Source organism: Bos grunniens, chromosome X (genome assembly GCF_055505025.1).
Source record: "Bos grunniens cultivar Pamir isolate PY7600 chromosome X, Bosgru_T2T1.0, whole genome shotgun sequence".
Lineage (NCBI taxonomy): Eukaryota > Metazoa > Chordata > Mammalia > Artiodactyla > Bovidae > Bos > Bos grunniens.
In genome coordinates, this window is record NC_141194.1 from 2,115,855 (window position 1) to 2,135,677 (window position 19,823).

At 42.9% G+C, this 19,823-nt stretch overlaps 1 protein-coding gene across 18 annotated transcripts in view; it reads right to left on the reverse strand.

Annotated features, from left to right (window-relative positions):
- The window catches only part of LOC147339695 (uncharacterized), a 203,712-nt gene that overhangs the window by 118,044 nt on the left and 65,845 nt on the right, over nt 1-19,823 (reverse strand). For 7 of the 18 annotated variants that reach the window (XR_015158360.1, XR_015158357.1, XR_015158337.1 and 4 more), the window contains one exon: nt 9,130-9,321. The exons of 8 other annotated variants lie outside the window; for them this stretch is intronic. Coding sequence is in view for 5 of the 10 variants with exons in the window: in XM_086386180.1 (XP_086242306.1) it covers nt 9,262-9,321 (60 nt within the window). In the remaining 5 variants the exon portion in view is untranslated. Of the gene's footprint in view, nt 1-227; nt 325-9,129; nt 9,322-12,203; nt 13,112-19,823 lie in introns of those variants that run through there. 3 more of the 18 variants (XM_086386182.1, XM_086386181.1, XM_086386185.1) reach the window with 2 other exon arrangements.

Sequence of the window (19,823 nt, forward strand, 5' to 3'; positions counted from 1 at the left end):
GCACAGAGTCGGACACGACTGAAGTGACTTAGCAGCAGCAGCAGCAGCAATTTTCCATTGCATACATTTGGAATGTGTTTATCTGTTTATCTACATCTTCCTTATCTGTTGATTAACACTTAGGGATTTGACCACTTCTCGAGGTCGCAGTTCGGGGTGGGGTGGTACTGGCATCTGGTGAGACGAATCAAGGATGCTATAAAGACTGCACAGTGCAGAGGCCGTACCGTGCAAACAAATGATTCTTCTGCCCAAATAATATTAATAGGCCACTGCTGAGAAGTCTGATCCTGCAGGTGGCATTATGCTCAGTGGTCGTAGAAGCTGCTGAAACAGAGGTGGTACAGAGAAGAAAAGGAGAGAGTTATCAAGTAGGTGAAAAAAATCCTTCTTCACAAAGTGATGTCTTCCGCTAGGACTAACCAAATAACAAATTGGTCGTCTCTCCTGAAATGATGTTTGGACAGGAAATGCTAAAAACCAAGTTGATCTTGGGCAATAGCATCAGTGTTTTGAAATCTCGTGAGTTAGTGCAAAGAATATGCAGAGTAAGTCAGAAATCCAACATTTCTCTGGAGGTCAACCTGCTCACCAAAGTGTGAAGAGGAGAAAACATGTGCATGCTCCTGCAATTATTGGTTTTCTTAAAGAGTCGGGTTAAATCACTGGGCAACTATTTTAGCTACAGTGCATTTCATTAAAAGACGAGCTTATCAGGGTTGTTCAAGAGTAAAGTCATCCAGTGGCAACATGTTAGCTCAGGATTCAGTATTAACCTGACATGTGACCAAAGTCAGCTTCTTAATGTTATGGGTTAAAGCGAGTCTTCCATAAAGACATGCTGAACTCCTAACCACCAGCACCGTGAACCTGACCTTATTAGAAAACTGGTTTTTGCAGAATCAGCTGTGTTAAAATGTGGATATCTGAGTGGGCTTTAAAAACTGATATATGTGGGGTCTTTAGGAAAAGGGGAAACTTGGAACAGATTGAGACAAAGTTACATGAATGGGGTGATGCCAAAGAATGCCAAGGATTTCCTACATTTTCCAGCAGAGAGAAAAGTTGAGGAAAGATTCACCCCAAAGTCTCAGAGGGTTAGAGTTACTTGGAGAACATTTAGATTTCAGGTGGCTGGTTTGCACAACTGTGCTGCTGTGGGCAATCCAATTTGTCATATATTGTTACAGCAGGCCCAAGGAACATGATGGACTTGAAAAATACATGCACGCCTGCTACGGCGCTTCCGTCATGGCGGACTCTCTAAACCTGCATGGACTGTACCCCACCAGGCTCCTCTCCGTCCATGGGATTCCCCAGGTAAGAATACTCTAGTGGCTTGCCATTTCCTTCTCCAGAGGATCTTCCCGACCCAAATATCAAACCCGTGTCTCTTAAGTGGTGGGTTCTTTACCACTAGCACCATCTGGGAATCCAAAGAATACATACATGTATGTGCGTGTGTGTGTGTGTATATATATATATAATATATTAAAATATACATATTTTTAATAATATTTATTTCAATATTTTTAGAAGCCAGTGCTATTTCCTAACTTTATTAACACACAGATATACCTGACTTCATTAAGTATATTCAAATTTATATAGAAATTTTGGCAAATACTTAGCTTTAAAATTCTACTTTACACTTCACTTACAGGTATAGTAATTTTTTTTAATAAATTTATATTAAAAAGAAATAAAATAAAATAAAACAAAAACTCTGGTTTTAAAACAACATAGGTATATTGTGAAATGGTAATAATTTTACCTGTAACTTCAAGCGGGAGAACGAATATAGAAGCGAAACAGGAAGAGAGGCATGATCAGATCACGCAACTTGTGGATTTCAGCAAGTAAACAGAATCTCGACAGAACGGTCCATTTTGGATCTGAAAATGTTGGCAGCAATGTTCCAATCTCAAATACAAAGTGAAAAGTAAATAATACCAGGAAGTCTAATGCAGGATTGGAATGCAGACACTTCTTAAAACTGGAGATTTATTTCTGTCCAAGTGCAAATAAGGATAATCCTTGACGAATTCAGGGCTTCCCTGGTGGCTCAGAGGTTAAAGAGTCTGCCTGCAATGTGGGAGAACTGGGTTCGATCCCTGGATCGGGAAGGAAATGGCACCCCACTCCAGTAGTCTTGCCTGGGGAATCCCATGGATGGAGAAGCCTGGTGGGCCACAGTCCACGGGGTCGCAGACAGTCAGACACGACTGATCGACTTCACTTTGACCAATACATATTTGCATTCTGGACTCCTGAGCAAGATTTAAAGAACTGAGAATCAGAACATAAAATAGGTTTTCTGACTTCTGGAATCCTCCTGGAAGGTGTGGGCTCCCCAGTGGCTCAGATAGAAAAGAACCTGCCTGCCAGTGGAGGAGACCTGGGTTTGATCCCTGGGTCGGGAAGATTTTCTGGAGAAGGAAATGGCAACCCGTTCCAGCATTGTCTGGGAAATGCCACGGACAGAGAAGCCTGGCGTGCTGCAGTCCGTGGGGTCATAGAGAGTCGGACACGACTGAGCGACGGAACCAAAACCCGGAAGGTATAAACCCAGATACACTGCTTGCAACAACCAACTCTGGTTTAGAAGCAAAAGTGTCCGCAAAGCTAAAAAATAATCTGTTCATAAAAGAATACCACTGAAAGCTATGCTGCGGCTTAGCTCAGAAACACAAGCTGTTCACTGTTCAACGTATGTTAAATCAAGGTGTTTGTCTTACAGTTACTTGAAAGCAGAAGAATAAATGAAATGATTTGATTAATTTGAATTTATTTTGTCTGTGTTTATAGTGGTGATGCCTGTGTGGGGAAAAAAAATGCAACAAATCAGTATTAATGTCACTGGGAAGCCTGATCCAACGGTAGACAGTATTTTAATGAATATTTGCTTTGAACTTCTGATACACTAACAGAAGTGACATGAAACACATTTCACTCTAACTTGTTTGTTGTTCCCCAGTTGCTGAGTCATGTCCAACCCTTTAAAACTGCAGGGACTGCAGCCCCTCAGGCTTCCCTCTGCACGGAATTGTCCAGGCAAGAATACTGGAGTGGGTTGCCATTTCCTCCTCCAGGGGATCTTCCCAACCCAGGGATCAAACCTGCATTTCCTATGTTGTGGGTGGATTCTTTATCACTCAGTCACTAGGCAAGCCCCCATGGTAACTTTACCTCCTCTATTTTTTTCATATGCTTTAACTCTTATGTAAATATTGTGACATTGTTGATATTAGATGAAATAATGACCATCAGTTCAGTGCAGTTCAGTAGCTCAGTCGTGTTCAACTCTGCGACCCCATGAATTGCAGCACGCCCAGGCCTCCCTGTCCATCACCAACTCCCGGAGTTCACTCAGACTCAGTCCATCGAGTCAATGATGCCATCCAGACATCTCATCCTCTGTCGTCCCCTTCTCCTCCTGCCCCCAATCCCTCCCAGCATCAGAGTCTTTTCCAATGAGTCAACTCTTCACATGTAAAGTGGTCTAAATAATGGATCCAGATCAAATAGTAACAAAGCAAGTAGATTTCCTTCAACATGGATTTCCATCCACATGCTCCCGTTTTCTCACGCTTCTAATCTCACATTTTCTCCTACTCAACAATTAAAAGAACCTTTCGCCAGAGTAGGAAATATTAAGAGGTCAGTCGAACTATAAGTAATAATAGAGTCTCTCTCTTACTAAAAGTTAGACACGTTAGATGTCTGGTCACAGAATTTGTTGCAAGTACCTCTGATTATTCATAAATTAATTTCCACAAATGTACAGCAACTAAGTATTTGTGATGGTTTAACTCTGAGCCCTCAAGGTACTCAGATATTTGGCCAAACACTAGTTTAGAGGTTACTTTAGAGTTTAGAGGTTTAGAAGGTATACTCTGAAAGTAAAAAGTGAAAGTTTAGTTGCTCAGTCGTGTCTGACTCTGAGACCCCATGGACTGTAGCCTACCAGGCTCCTCTGTGCATAGGATTCTCCAGGCAAGAATACTGGAGTGGATTGCCATTTCCTTCTCCACAGGATCTTCCCAACCCAGGGATTGAACCCAGTCTCCCACACTGTAGGCAGACACTTTACTATCTGAGCCACCAGGGAAGACCTTATGATGAGTCCTTAAAGATGAGACTGAGATTTAAATTAGAAGGCTGGGAGTAAAGCATATTGCCCTCCATAGTATGCTGGTGGGTCACATCTTCTCAGGTGAAGTTGTTAAGAGGGAAAAAAAAAAAAAAACACCTAGGCCCCTTGTGGAAAATTCTGCCACCAGACAGACTTCAGACTTGAACTGAAATATTAACTGTTGGGTCTCTGGACTGCTCGTCTGTCCAGCAGATTTCAATGCATCAATCTCCACAATCTCGTTAGCAAACTCCTTAAACTAAATGTATCTCTCTATATATAGGAAACCTACAACAAAACCAACAGCCTATTGAAAAGCAGAGACATCACTTTGTTGACAAAGGTCCGTATGGCCAAAGACTTATGATTTTTCCAGTAGTCACATATGGATGTGAGAGTTGGACCATAAAGAAGACTGAGCGCCGAAGAATTGTTGCTTTTGAACTGTGGTGTTGGAGAAGACTCTTGAGAGTCCCTTGGACTGCACGGAGATCCCACCAGTCCATCCTGAAGGAAATCAACCCTGAGTATTCACTGGAAGGACTGGTGCTGAGGCTGAAGTTCCAATACTCTGGCCACCTGATGCGAAGAACTGACTCACTGGAAAAGATCCTGATGCTGGCAAAGATTGAAGGTGGGAGGAAAAGAGGATGACAGAGGATGAGATGGCTGGATGGCATCACTGACTCAATGGACACGAGTCTGAGTAAACTCCGGGAGTTGCTGATGGATAGGGAGGCCTGGCGTGCTGCAGTCCATGGGGTTGCAAAGAGTCGGACACGACTGAGCGACTGAACAAGAATCAAATAGATGCACGGATATTCTGCTTCTCTGGAGAACCCTGACCAATATAGTAGCTAAAAGTCAAATTGTTGGTATGCGACTTGATATATTTACAAGATTTCAGTGACATTTCTGATACAGACAGTACTATTCTACATAACTGGCCCTGAAATCCACAGACACATCCACTGAAGGAAACTCATTTTCCTGAAGTCTCAGATGACTTTGCACTAGTTCATGACATTTTCTTCTCCACATACAGCTTTCATTACAATTCTTTAGAAACACAAGTAAGCAAACAACGCTCTTTAAATAACCCGAGTGGTGCTTGGAAGTGATGGGAATTTCAAGTTACTGCATTTATTTCTCCCATATGTTGAGGCTGGCCTGAGGCATGTTATAATGTGCATTCAACAAGCTCTTTATTTTTTCCCTTTTTTTTTCAATTAGAGGGTATAAATCCCCCAATGTCTTGACATTTTGGAAGAAAGGGAAGAAGTGGAGGGTGGTGGGGCAGGGAGGAGGGGCTGTTAGAGGAAATCAAAACACAGCCTGCATACTCTTGAGAAGACGTCCTCGATGTTCTGGGCTGGAAAGTGTGAATTTTGAATTCAAAGAGGTGATGCACTTTAGGAAGCTTACTGAACTGTTTACATCAAAGTGGATGCTGAAGAATTGTGTCCATATATGCTCAGTCATGTCTGACTCTTTGTGACCCCAGGGACTGTAGCCCACCAGGCTCCACTGACCACTCGATTCTCCAGGCAAGAACACTGGAGTGGGTTGCCATGTCCTTCTCCTGGGGATCTTATTGACTTACGGACTGAACCCACGTCTCTTGTGTCTCCTGCAGTGGCAGGCAGATTCTTTACTACTACATCACCTGGGAAACTCCCAAGAATCATGAGTAGTACTAAGAAAATTTAGTTTGAAGCACTCCACTCAAAAGTCCAATGCCACATACAGATAATTAACTATGCATTGCTCTACACTGGCTTCCCTGTTGGCTCAGCTTGGTAAGGACTCTACCAGCAATGTGGGAAACCTGGGTTTGATCCCTGGGTTGGGAAGATCCCCTGGAGAAGGGAAAGGCTACACACTCCAGTATTCTGGCCTGGAACATTCCATGGACTGTATAGCTCATGGGGTTGCAAAGAGTTGGACACGACTGAGTGACTGTCAGCTCACTTCACTTCCTCCAGCTATGCCAGTTGGAAGAGCAGTCATGGGATAGTAATTGCACATCAAGGGCCAGGTGGCTTATTTTAATCGCTACATAAGAGACTGGGATACTTTGTAACCTCAGCCCCTTAGTAATGGAGACATTGATGATGGTATCTTTACTGTGACCAATGAGGAGTGTCGGGGTCTTCTCTGGTGGTCCAGTGGTTAAGAATCCACCGTGCCATGCAGGGGACATGGGTTCGATCCCTGATCGGGGAACTAAGATCCCACATGCCAGGGAGTGAGTAAGTCTGCACTCTGCAGCTACTGATGCTGTGTACAACTCAGGCGTGTCTGACTCTTGATCCAATGGAATAGTCAGTCCATGGAATTCTCCAGGCCAGAATACTGGTGGGTAGCCTTTCCCTTCTTCAGGGGATCTTCCCAACCCAGGGATCCAACCCAGGTCTCAGCTTCTTTATCAGCTGAGCCACAAGAGAAGTCCATGTAAACCGAAGCACTTCAAAATAAGGCCAACTTGTAGTAAGTGCTGACGTGATAAACTGAGTCATCAAATCTCTTTTTATTGTCCTTTGCCAGAAATTGGAGTTAAATTGGAACGTCATGCTTTTAGACACTGGTTGGAACTTGCGGCTGGCGCTAGAGATAACAGAAATGGCCAAGGGTCTGTCTCTTCTTACGACTTCATATGTTATTCATTTTATTACAGCAGTAAAAAAACAACAGCAGACAAAAAGTAGTGGCGATTTTGATGAGATACTGGGATCCTAAAAACTGCGAGGCGTGCTACGGAAAACCATTTTATTTCCCACTCACAAAGGGCATCTTGGAAAGGTGCTTAAAACCATACAAGTGTATCTAAATTCACAAATGTAAAATTCGATGCTATTTCTACTTCCGTGTTCAATGTGTAGAGGAAAAAAAAAAACTTTGTGGTAGCTGTTATCTGCCTGCCACTTCCAATCAATATTCTGGGCTCTTTGATTTTTTAAATTTTATTTTTTGGCTGTGCTGAATGGCTTATGGGATCGCAGGTCCCTGAGCAGGGATCAAACCCAGGCCCTCGGCTTTCGAAGCTCAGAGTCCTAACGACTGGACCACCGGGAATTCCCGTTATTCTGTGTTCCTTTACATGGCTCATTCCTTTGTTTCTTTTTCTTCCAAGTGGTTGAGAGATTACAACTACGATGACCACCACAAGAGCACGTCCTACCCCATGAAACTTACGCAAAATGCAAGGATCTAATCAAATAATCTGATAAAGACATAACAGAACGTGTTTAGTAGAGTGTTTTCAAAATAATTATCCCTTTGAACATATTCCCAAGACCCATTTCTATATTTATATATATATTCCAACACATTTTAATCAACTTATTCATTGAAAGTTGTTAGAAATTTCCCCTTTCAGTTATATAAAAACTTCAGTCAAAACTTATTGGGGAAAGAAAAAATCTTTAATTACTCTAACATTCAACACAGCTTTGAATTAAAATAAATAAATAGCTCTTTAGTTATTTAAATTTGCCTGCCTTAAAAATACACTGTTTTACTAGTTTCTTTCTATATTAAGTCTGTAAATATGGTACACATGCTTACTTTTTAAAAAAAAAAACTTCTCACCAAAAATTAATAACGTTCATTTATTTTTTAACCTGTTGCTGCATTGTAATAGGACTTCAATTCTGCCTGGAACTTTTATAGAAGTAGGCAAGTGTAATAAAACTAATGAAAATGATTTTCCTGAAAATACAACTTACTGAGAGTTCAGTGCAAAGTGCAGTTTCTTATAAAAGTACAAGGTGGGAGATTTTAGTAAACTCTCTCAGAACCACTTAACTATTAACACTGGTTTCAACACACATGGATGGAGGCGCCTGGTGGGCTACAGTCCATGGGGTCACAAAGAGTCGGACGTGACTGAGCTACTTCACTTTCTTTTCTTTCAACACACGCCGTCAAACCAGACGAAGTTTTCATTTTTTAGGACAAGCATGGGAACATTCTATTAACACAATTGTATCTGTTACCTATTCCTAAAAATCAGAGGATGAGATGGTTGGATGGCATCACCGACTCGACGGACTTGAGTCTGAGCAAGCTCTGGGAGTTGGTGATGGAAAGGGAAGCCTGGGATGTTGCGGTCCATGGGGTCGCAAAGAGTCAGACACGACTGAGCGACTGAACTGAACTGGACATAGTAATGTTTCGAATATCGAGCATACTGGCCAAGGGATCTTCCAGACCCAGGGATGGAACTCAGGTCTCTTGCATTATAGGTGCATTCTTTACATTCTGAACCACAAACAGTAATGTTTCTGACATTTAGCATGCCGGCCAAGGGGACATTCCCCACCCAGGGATAGAACTTGGGTCTCCTGCACTGGAGGCAGATTCTTTACCATCTGAACCACAAATAGCAATGTTTCTTATATCTAGCATGAATGCAATGAAGGTTTTAATTTTTGGTAGAGATTTAGAATCAGTGAACAGGATTCTTTTCACAGAAGCATATTAAGACATATTAAGAAGTGATGTTGTATGTGTGTGTTTATATGTGTGTGCTAAATTGCATCACTCATTTCCAACTTTTTCGGGACCCCTTGGATGGTGGCCCACCAGGCTCCTCAGTCCATGGGATTCTCCAGGCAAGAATACTGGAGTGAGTTGCCATTCCCTTCTCCAGTGGATATTCCCAACCCAAGAATCGAACCCACGTCTCCTGCATCTCCTGCACTGGCAGCTGGATTCTGAAGCATTTAATCATAAAGCACAACATTATAATTTTATTTTATTGAGTGCTTAGCTTATATGCACATCCTTTTAGGTTCTGCTAGAAAATGTATAGAAAAACAGACACTACTTTCTTTCCAACAAACATTGCATTTCCATTTGCAATCCACTAGGGCAGGTCCGGAGAAGGCAATGGCAACCCACTCCAGTGTTCTTGCCTGGAGAATCCCAGGGACGGCGGAGCCTGGTGGGCTGCCGTCTATGGGGTCGCACAGAGTTGGACATAACTGAAGTGACTTAGCAGCGGCAGCAGGGCACAGGTCGGCAAGCCTTTTCTTTAAGGGGTCAGCATAAACAAAAACACAGCAGTCATCCCAGGACGGTTTCAGGTTGCAGCCCAAGAATGCAAGTCCTAAGGCTTCAGCTCAGGGCAAGGAGGATGCTATGCAAGGTATCCATTCTGAGTGCCGCAAGGGATTCTGTTCCTAACGGAAACACAAAACCCTGACTCAGAAATCATGATCGGATCTTTTCTCTTCTGTCCTCACTTGCAAATTTACACGTGTTTGATAACGCACTTCTTCTTCAGAGTTCCTCGGACAGCAAGGAGATCAAACCAGTCAACCCTAAAGGAAATCAACCCTGACTATTCACTGGAAGGACTGAAGCTGAAGCTCCAATACTCTGGCCACCTGATGGGAAGAGCTGACTCCTTGGAAAAGACCCCGATGCTGGGAAAGACTGAAGGCAGGAGGAGAAGGGGACGACAGAGGATGAGATGCTTGGCTGGCATCACCAACTCGATGGACATGAGTTTGTGTAAGCTCTGAGAGATAGTGAAGGACAGGGAGGCCTGGCGTGCTACAGTCCAAGGGGTTGCAAAGACCTGAACTCGACTGAGCGACTGAATAACAACATTTCTTCTAATGGAAACTTTAATAAATCTCACCACTTTGTCTGCAAAGTGGAAAAGCTGCTTTCAGTAGCTGGCATTTAAGGGTGGATGGTGATGTAATAGTCTTCTTTGTTTTTTTTTTTTTTTAATTTGGCGAGAGGGCTCAGATTTCCTTTTCTCTCCTACAGCAGGCGTGTACAAAGAGCCTTTTATTCCCACAGCCAACTTTTGTTGGCATTATCTCCTTCTTGCCTACCCTTATCTTTTCTTTGCAAACTTTAACCACCAAAATGCAACACATCTTCCTTTTTCAATCCTTGTGTTCACTGCTATCTACTTAAGTTATCATTTAAGCTTTCTTTCTTTGGATGAGAGTTGAGCTTTTGAAAGAAAGAAGAAAATAGCCCTATCTTACTTCTTTGCTGTGATCTAACTGGGAGACTCTGATATCTCTTGGCATCCGTGACTTTTCAAACCATCTCACCCATACTCATTTACAGTAGACAATCGGTTCTAGAAATAAGTACGATTCTATCCACAAAAGCTTATATACTGATGTCACACCTTACAATCAAGTGTCACGTATTGACCATAGAGCTCGTCAAATGAGTTCCATTAATGCCAAGCTCAACTTCCTTTTTTAGGCAAGAATACAGTGTGGGTTGCCATTTCCTCCTCTGGGGGATCTTCCCAAGCTAGGGATGGAACCCACGTCTCCTGCTTTGGCAGATGGGTTGTTTACCACGGAGCCACCAGGGAAGCCCTCAGTGGTGTTTGTTAACTCCATAATGAATGAAAATATAAATGACATATCTCAGCTTTAATTCCCAAATGGCCCCGAACTATTGCCATGACCATTATCACGCTTCTAATTATTGTTTTTCTTACTTACCAAACCCAGTGTTCTGACTTGCATTGTTCAATAACCAAAATGAAAATGAAGGCTAGATCTGGAATTTGAATGCAGTTACATTACCTCTGTATTTCACAACCAGGCCTCTAAATGCTTAGAGTTCTCTATCCAACACTTGTGTGATTGAAAAGAATTGTAAAAACCGTGACCCCTGACAGTCTTGTGTTTCTGTTCTCATTGTGTTAATCAAATCCCAGTGGAAGCATCTTGTTATCTTCTAAATGCTTTTATTATTTTTTTTAATATTACTGACTAATCAGGTTTAACTGTTAAGAGTCATTTAGTTCAATGTGAAGAGATCTGTTTTATATACATGGCGTGTGTGCTCAGTCACTCAGTCGTGCCAGACTCTTTGTGACCCCATGGACTGTAGCCCACCAGGCTCCTCCGTTCAAGGGATGCTCCAGGGAAGAACACTGGAGTGGGTTGCCATTCTCTCCTCCACGGGATAGTCCAGACCCAGGGATCGAACCCGGGTCTCTTACAGCTCCTGCATGACAGGTGAATTCTTTTATAGCTGAATCATCCCCAGGGAAGCCCCTAAGTCAGTTTTTCTTGGCCAATTATATTTATCTGGATTTACGTGGATTTTCGTTTTTTGTTCTACAAGTATATCATCTCATTCTGATGAGTTACTCCGTGTTAAACCAACCATCTATTTCCATGTTAAACCAACCATCTATTCCTATGTTTAAACCCAACTTAGACACTAATTTTTATACATTGCTGGACTCCACTTAAAATATTTAGCTAAGGATTTTGACACAAAGATTTACTATGGGTATTCATCTACATTTGCCTTTTATTGTGATGTCTTTTTCATGCTGTGGTAGTATAATACGCGCCTCCTCGAAGGAGTTAGAGAGCATTTTCTCATCTTCTATTTTCTAGACAATTTTGCATGCATTCTGTATTTTTATTCCATAAATTTTCATTTCATGTTCCACCTGATGGGCCATTTCTTCTACAAGTCTTCTTCGGAAACTATTTTTTTTTAAACTGCAAATTATATTTCTTAAATATACACAGGCTTATATGCTTAATGTTTTCTTCTTGCATGAGTTTTAGTAATTTGCATCATTAATACTTCTTCGTTGATTCTCCAAGTTGTCAGATGTATTGGTGTGAACTTGTTCATAATATTCACTAATTATTACATCAATATTTATGAAGCCCTTAACAGTGATCCTATTTCACCAATTTGTGTCTTATCTTTTATTTTCCTGACCAGACGGCTAGACACTACATAATTTTGTTGAACTTTCCCAAGGACCGGCTTTTGATTTAATTGGTTTCATCCACTGTTTAACAGTTCTCTCCCTGATTTTCCCCCCGCCCCCTGGTCTTTATCATTTCTTTCCTTCCATTTATTTGGGATTTAATTTGCTCTTTATTCTTATGGCTTTAAAATCAGAAGCTTAGCTATTTTCTCTGAGACTCTTCATTGTTTTTCCTAATGCAAGAACCCCAAGCCCATTTTTTCCTGCACCTCCCAAATCACAGTGCCTTTTGTTTTCATTTTCCTTCAGCTGAAAACAGATTTCGCATTACAAATCCCATCCCAAATACACTCACTTTAATGAGAAAGAGAAAGAAAGTACAGATCCCTCATAAAATAACAGAAGCCTAAAATTTACAAAGGGAAAGAAAATGCCATGTGGTTATTTTCTACAGACCACCAGCTCCAATTCTTTCCAAAGTTTTAAAAAGCAGTATTTGTTTGGGGGCTTCCCTGATGGCTCAGGTGGTAAAGAAACTGCCTGCCATGCAGGAGACCCCGGTTCGATTCCTGGGTCAGGAAGATCCCCTGGAGAAGGGATAGGCTACCCACTGCAGTACTCCTGGGCTTCCCTGGTGGCTCAGCTGGTAACGAATCTGCCTGGCAATGCGGGAGACCTGGGTTCGATCCCTGGGTTGGGAAGATCCCCTGGAGAAGGGAAATTTACATGGGCTCAGTAGTTACGGCTCCCAGGCTCTAAAGCACTGGCTAAGTAGCTGTGGTGCACGGGCTCAGTTGTCCCAGGGCATGTGGGATCCTCCCAGACCAGGGATCGAACCCGTGTCCCCATCAGCAGGTGGATTCTTAACCACTGGGCGGCCCGTGAAGTCCCTAGCTCCAAAGCTTGTGAAAGACAAGGGCAACCGATGACTAACTTCCAGTCTCCCAATCAGCAGACAGGCAGCGGGTGAAACATTTAACACCCAGGAGCCAACCCCGCCAAGTGTTCAGAAATTCCTTCCAAAGGAATGGTTTTACCAGGTTATCTTAATTGCGGATCACACCACAGTGAGATAAATTACAGGCTGGTGTTTTGACGTGTAAACCAGGTTTGAGGTTTGCTACACGCAGAGAAGAAATATTTCTCCCCCTAGGGTCTTTTGCGCTTCCTCGACTCCCCGCAGGTGACCGCAGAGTAACCCATTCCAAGGAGGGTGGTGATTATCCAGTCCGACTGGCTTCCCTGTGCTGTGGAAACAGATGTAAGCAGAGGAAAAGCAGAGAACAATGGCCAGTCAGAGTCTCCTTACACTCTGCTCTCCCCTAATTTACGGAGTCCTGGGTGAAAGACGGATCTGTGAGTCTACGGGGAGGGTGCTTTCTGCAGGGGGCTTCGAGCCATGCGCTTCATCTGCATTTATCCCTCAGGAATTTCTTTTTTGTTTTTAAATCAGAATCTGTGATTTTCAACTATAGTTCAGTGGACATTTTTTCCTAGATCTTTGTATCAAGTTAATGCATGTTTTTTTTTATTATTACTAAAATTTTTATTGGAGTATAGTTGATTTAAAACGTTATGTATTTTCAAGTATACAGCAAAATAAATCAGTTATACATATATCCACTTTCTTAGTGGATATATGTATATACACATATATACATATGTATGTATATACATACACATTTTTAATTTTCTGGTATAGGCCATGGCATGGTTCTGAGTGAAGTTCCCCATGCTATACAGTAGGTCTGTATTAATTATCTCATCTCCAGGTAACCATAAGTTTTTTTTCTACATCAGTAACTCTATCTCTGTTTTGTAGATAAGTTCATTTGCCCCCCTCTTTTTTTTTAGATTCCACATATAAAGTTAATACATTTTAATAGGGCAACAAAAGATACCCTATGTTCAACTTGTAGGCATTTAACTAAATGTGGTTGTTCAGTCACTAAGCCGTCTCTGGTTCTTTGAGACCCCATGGACTGCAGCACGCCAGGCTTCTCTGTCCTTCACCATCTCCCGGAGCTCACTCAAACTCATGTCCATCGAGTCAGTGATGCCATCCAACCATCTCATCCTGTGTCGTCCCCTTATCTTCCTGCCCTCAATCTTTCCCAGCATCAGGGTCTTTGCCAATGAGTCAGCTATTCACATCAGGTGGCCCAAGTATTGGAGCTTTGGCTTCAACATCAGTCCTTCCAATCAACACCCAGGACTGATTTCCTTTAGGATGGACTGATTGGATCTCCTCGCTGTCCAAGAGACTGTCAAGAGTCTTCTCCAGGACCACCATTCAAAAGCATCAGTTCTTTGGCACTCAGCCTTCTTTCTGGTCCAACTCTCACATCTGTACATGACTACAGGAAAAAAATCACAGCTTTGACCATATGGACCTTTGTCAGCTAACTGATGTCTTTGATTTTTAATATACTACCTAGGTTTGTCATAGCTTCTCTTCCAAAGAGTAAGCATCTTTCAACTGATTTTGCATTTACTTACATCAGTGTATTTATTCAATTGGATTTATTCCAATCCAAATACTTGGATATATTTCAATCCAAATATTTGGAGTTTTTCAATTCAAAATTTAAATAAATGTATTAATCCATAAATAACTCAATGTTGCCCTACTTACAGCATTAAGAAATAACACACCACATGCAGATGTCTGAAGACTTGTAATACTCGTTGGATAATAAAGTGATAATTGCTGTGAGTACCACATGTGTGCCGCAGACATCATTTTCAAATTGGCTTAAAATTCCTAATTCTTTTTTTAATGTGTTGTTCTTCACACCTTTAAGGGAATTTATTTTTACTATTTGTTTCAGCTTCATTTAGGAATAAATGAGAAATAAAATCCTACTTCTATATATAAACTGTACAACATGATCAAAGGGTATATGTACACATTCTGAAATGATTACCACAATTAAGCTAATTAGCACATTCAGCACCTCTCTTTGCTACTACTCTTCAGTTAAGGGAGGTCTTGATCTTGATCTGATGTCCGTTTGTGATTAGGAATAGACTGATGATGCCAAAGAGAATCTCCACATAAAAATACACGTTGCTCATATTTTCAGACACCCTCTCTACCGAGTGCAGTGTAAAATGATGATTTTAAAGGAGTGGTCATTTGATAACGAGAAAGAATAAAGCTCAAAAGGTAAGTTCATCTGCGCTTGGGGAAACCAGGTTACGTTTCTTGGAGCATGACACATAAATTGCAAAACTTTGTAGAAAACCACACAGCAATTCTGGGTTAGGTATACAGACCCCCAGAGAAGGTGGCTGAAACGGTAAAGAATCTGCCTGCAGTGCAGGAGACCAAGGTTTGATCCCTGGATGGGGAAGATCCGCTGGAGAAGGGCGTGGCAACCCACTCCAGTATTCCTGCCTGGAGAATCCCATGGACAGCGGAGCCTGGCAGGCCACAGGCCATGGGGTGGCAAAGAGTCGGACACGACCCAGCGTCTAAAACACAGACACACATTTAAACAAATACACGTACATGGCTGCTAAGTCTGCTGCTAAGTCGCTTCAGTCGTGTCCGACTCTGTGCAATCCCAGAGACGGCAGCCCACCAGGCTCCCCCGTGCCTGGGATTCTCCAGGCAAGAACACTGGAGTGGGTTGCCATTTCCTTCTCCAATGCATGAAAGTGAAAAGTGAAAGTGAAGTCGCTCAGTCGTGCCTGACTCTTAGCGACCCCACGGGCTGCAGCCTACCAGGCCCCTCCATCCATGGTATTTTCCAGGCAAAAGTACTGGAGTGGGGTGTCATTGCCTTCTCCGACACGTACATGGAAGATCACACAATTAGGATGCATAATAGTGACAGCTGGAAGCAGTTCAGATGATCATCAACGGATGAGGAATATACCAAATGTGATCCGTACCTTCGATGGAGTGCCGGTCACACACAGAATAGTGGGTCACTACAAATGTTTTGAAAACACGCGCTGAGTTACAAGAGCCAGACACACAAGAGCGAGTCCAGACACACAAGACATGAGGAATAATTGCATTCCTATAGAATGTCCTCCAGAAGGAAACCCACAGGGATAGAACACACACTGCTGACTGCCAGGGGCTGCAGAGGTTATTTTTTCTGCAGTCAGCCATGGTCCCGGAAGACCCCACAGCTTGCACACCAGAACGACTGAGTACGCTCGCTGCAAGCACCGAAGCCCGTGTGGCTACAGTCTGTGCTCTGCAACGAGAAACCCAACCACAGTGAGAAGCCCAAAGCCTGCACAGCGAGAGAGACCCAGCATGACCAAGAACGAACGGGTGATGAAAAGAAAAGAAAGCCGTTCCGTTTCCTCTTCGCCGGCTCCAGGCAGGCAGACCCTGGTCTGCCGTCCCATGTCCTGGGTTCGGCGGTCCTACAGCTAAAACAGCAAAGTCCTCACACACTCACCAGCAATGGCAGAGTCAGAACAGAATGGGGAAGACCTCATGGCTTTCTGACTGCAAGCCAGTAACGTCAGGAATGGAGGAATGTTCTACACGAAATGTTACTGTACTTTCAAGAAAGGCACAGCCCACCATGTGGAGAGCCTCCCGCTATACTCTGACCTGCCCTGGACTATTATAAGAGCATCCTGAGAGCCATGTTTGTGTCTAAGAGCAGAAGGGGGATCTTCTTTTTCATTTCCAATGGCATGCTAACATGCACAGACATGCGATCCTGAAGCCAGCTTCCATTCCATCCAAAGTAAAACAGACTTTGTCTCCTACCCTGTTGGTGGGGATGCAAATTAGCACAGCCACTATGGACAAGAGTTTGGAGGTTCCTTGAAAAACTAAAAGTAGAACTATCATACGACTGGGCATCGATCAGACAAAACCATCATTCAAAGACATACATGCATGCCCAATGTCATTCGGCAGCCTGGCTGGGAGGGGAGTTTGGGGAACAATCGTTACATGTGTATGTATATCCCTGAGTCCCTTTGCTGTCCACCTGAAACTATCATGACATTGTTAATTGACTATACCACAATACAAAATAAAATTTAAAAAAATTTAACAAAAAGGAGTTTGTGTTATAACATTATGGTGTGCTGTTCTCTGAATTGGATTTTATCAAAATATGCTGTAGATTCTCAGACATTTCAAGATCAAACCGTCTGCAAAAGAATATTGATTTAATGCAAACAAAAGCACTAGTGAGCTAAACCCCAATGGAGTTACGCACAATCATGAGTCACTTCATCGGAAAGATTCTCAAGTGTCTTTCTGTTACATGTTTTAATAAGAATTCCTCCTTTATCCTTAGGGTTCACTCTCATAAACAGGAAAAACATCGAACATTAAGAACTACGCAAAAATAGTGCAATTTCAAATATTCCTAAATTCCATTTTAATTAAAAGAGTCTCGATTTTGAAATTTTATTTACGATGAAACCATTTGAATACTTGCTCTTGATGAGCCTCTCCTAATGTCTGTTCGTGAACTGTGTTTGCACTGATTTTCAAATTTTAAAGTTGCTCATTTTATTGAGGCTCTGAACATTCTGTACTGTGAAAACATTTAATGGTTCTTCAGGCTGCTCCTAAAGCTACTGAAAAAATGGGGAGGAACACGCACTCTGGCGGGACCCTAGGAGATCATAAAGCCTACATTTGCTCTAATCTACTTTTCTAATTTACGATAAATAATTTCTCCCAGTTAACTGGCACCGCAGTCTCTAAACAAGCTATAAAGAAAATTTGCTACGGGTCCAGAACGCTCAGAAACACCATCCATGCAAACTGCTATGCATAAGATAAAGAAGATACAAAGTAGAACACAGCCAATAATTTGTAATAAGTTTAAACGGATTATAAGCTACAGGATACTGAATCACTATGTCATCCACCCGAAAGGGATATCATATTATGAATCAACAACAACGTTTAGAAAGTCCATAACGTCAAAACTGAAGACTCTGTCGGACATCCATATGAAACAGGGTGATGCTTAACCTTTTGGAAAAGGATGTGGATACTGAGGACGGTCTGGGTTGGTGACCAGAGTCTGGGAGCAGGTTTTGGAAGAAGGAGTTGAATGCACAGCATTAGCAAAGATGTTACCAGGATGGATGCACGAGATTAAAGTAAAGGTTACAATTCAGAAGGAGCTGGAGCTATTCCAACATTTTGGTGCTTCCAAGGTGGCCCTAGGGGTAAAGAACCCAGAGGCCAATATTCTTAGAAGATGTAGAGGACGCAGGTTTGATCCCTGCGTAGGTAAGATGCCCTGGAGGAGGGTATGGCAATCCACTCCATTATTTTTGCTGGAGAACCCCATGGATGGAGGAGCCTGGCAGGGCTACATTCCATGGGGTCCCAAAGAGGCAGACAAAACTAACTTTGGTAAAGAATCTTTCTGCAATGCATGAGATGCAGGTTCGACCCCTGGGTCTGGAAGATCCCCTGGAGGAGGGAAGGGCAACCCACTCCATTATTCTTGCTGGAGAACCCCATGGACGGAGGAGCCTGGTGGGGCTACATTCTGTGGGGTCCCAAAGAGGCAGACAAGACTAACTTTGGTAAAGAATCTTTCTGCAATGCATGAGATGCAGGTTCGACCCCTGGGTCTGGAAGATACCCTGGCAGAGGTCAGGGCAACCCACTCCAGTATTCTTGCCCAGAATCCCAGGGACAGAGGAACCCAGCGGGCTAAAGTCCATGGGGATGCAAAGAGTTGGACATGACTGAGCATGCACGCACACACACACACAGACAGCATCTTGAGAAGGATAAGGGAAAGGAGAAGCAGGTTCGAGTACAAAGAAACCAGGTAAATACACGTTGAGACAGGCTTGTGCATGTGTTCATTATTATCTATCGAGAGGATGAAATCCAGGAGAAAATGGAAATGACAGAAAAAGAAAGCACAGATGTCGTTCCTCGATTATCACGAGCCTCATGAAGAGTGATTCCTTCAAAGCAGGTGAGCAAAACACGGGCGTGGAACAAGGAAGAAGGGCAGATGGTGGGGAAAGAGGTGAGGGCCGCCGTGACTGACATTTCTGTAGAACTGGGAAGTCTGGTGTTGGCATGCTTTGGACTTGCTGTGAAAGGCGATCTTGGGTGACTGGAGATCTTGTGTGTAAAATGGAAGCTATGACCTGGGGATGTTCATAAACGGAGCGCAAGCTCAGAAAGAAACCAAGGAGCAAGGACGAAAAGAGCAAGTATGCAAGGAATAGAAAAATGATACCGAGAAGGGAGTTCTCCTGTGGGTAGAAATACAAGTTGGTACACCACCTATGTAGGGCACTATGGAGGTTCCTGAAAAAACGAAAATATAGCTACCATATGACTGACCCAGAGGGGCTGCCCAGGTGGTCTTAGTGGTAAAGAACCCACCTGCCAACGCAGGAGACCCAAAAGACGTGGGTTCATTCCCCGGGTCAGGAAGATCTCCCGGAGGAGGGCATGGAACCTCACTCCAGTATGCTTGCCTGGAGGATCCCATGGACAGAGGAGCCGAGTGGGCTACAGTCCACGGGACTGTAAAGAGTTGGACATGACGGAATGACTGAGCATGACCTAGCAATCCAACTCTTGGGCGTATATATGGAGAAAACTGTAATTCAAAAAAGCACACGCACCCCAGAGTTTACTGAGGAACTATTTAATAGCCAAGGCATGGAAGCAACTTAAAATGTCATTCAACAGATGAATGGATAAAGAAGATGCGGTCCATATAGACAATGGAATATGACTCAGCCATGAAAAAGAAAGAATGCCGTCTGCAGTCACTTGGGTGGACCCAGAGATTATCATCCCAAGTAAGTCAGAGAAAGACAAAAATATATGACATCACTTATATGTACAATCTAAACTACGACACAAAGGAACTTATTTACAAAACAGAAAGAGACTCTCAGACATCAGAAATAGAGTTACCGTTGCCAAGAGGCGAAAGAGAAGAGGGAAGGATGAACTTGGGGACTGCAGTT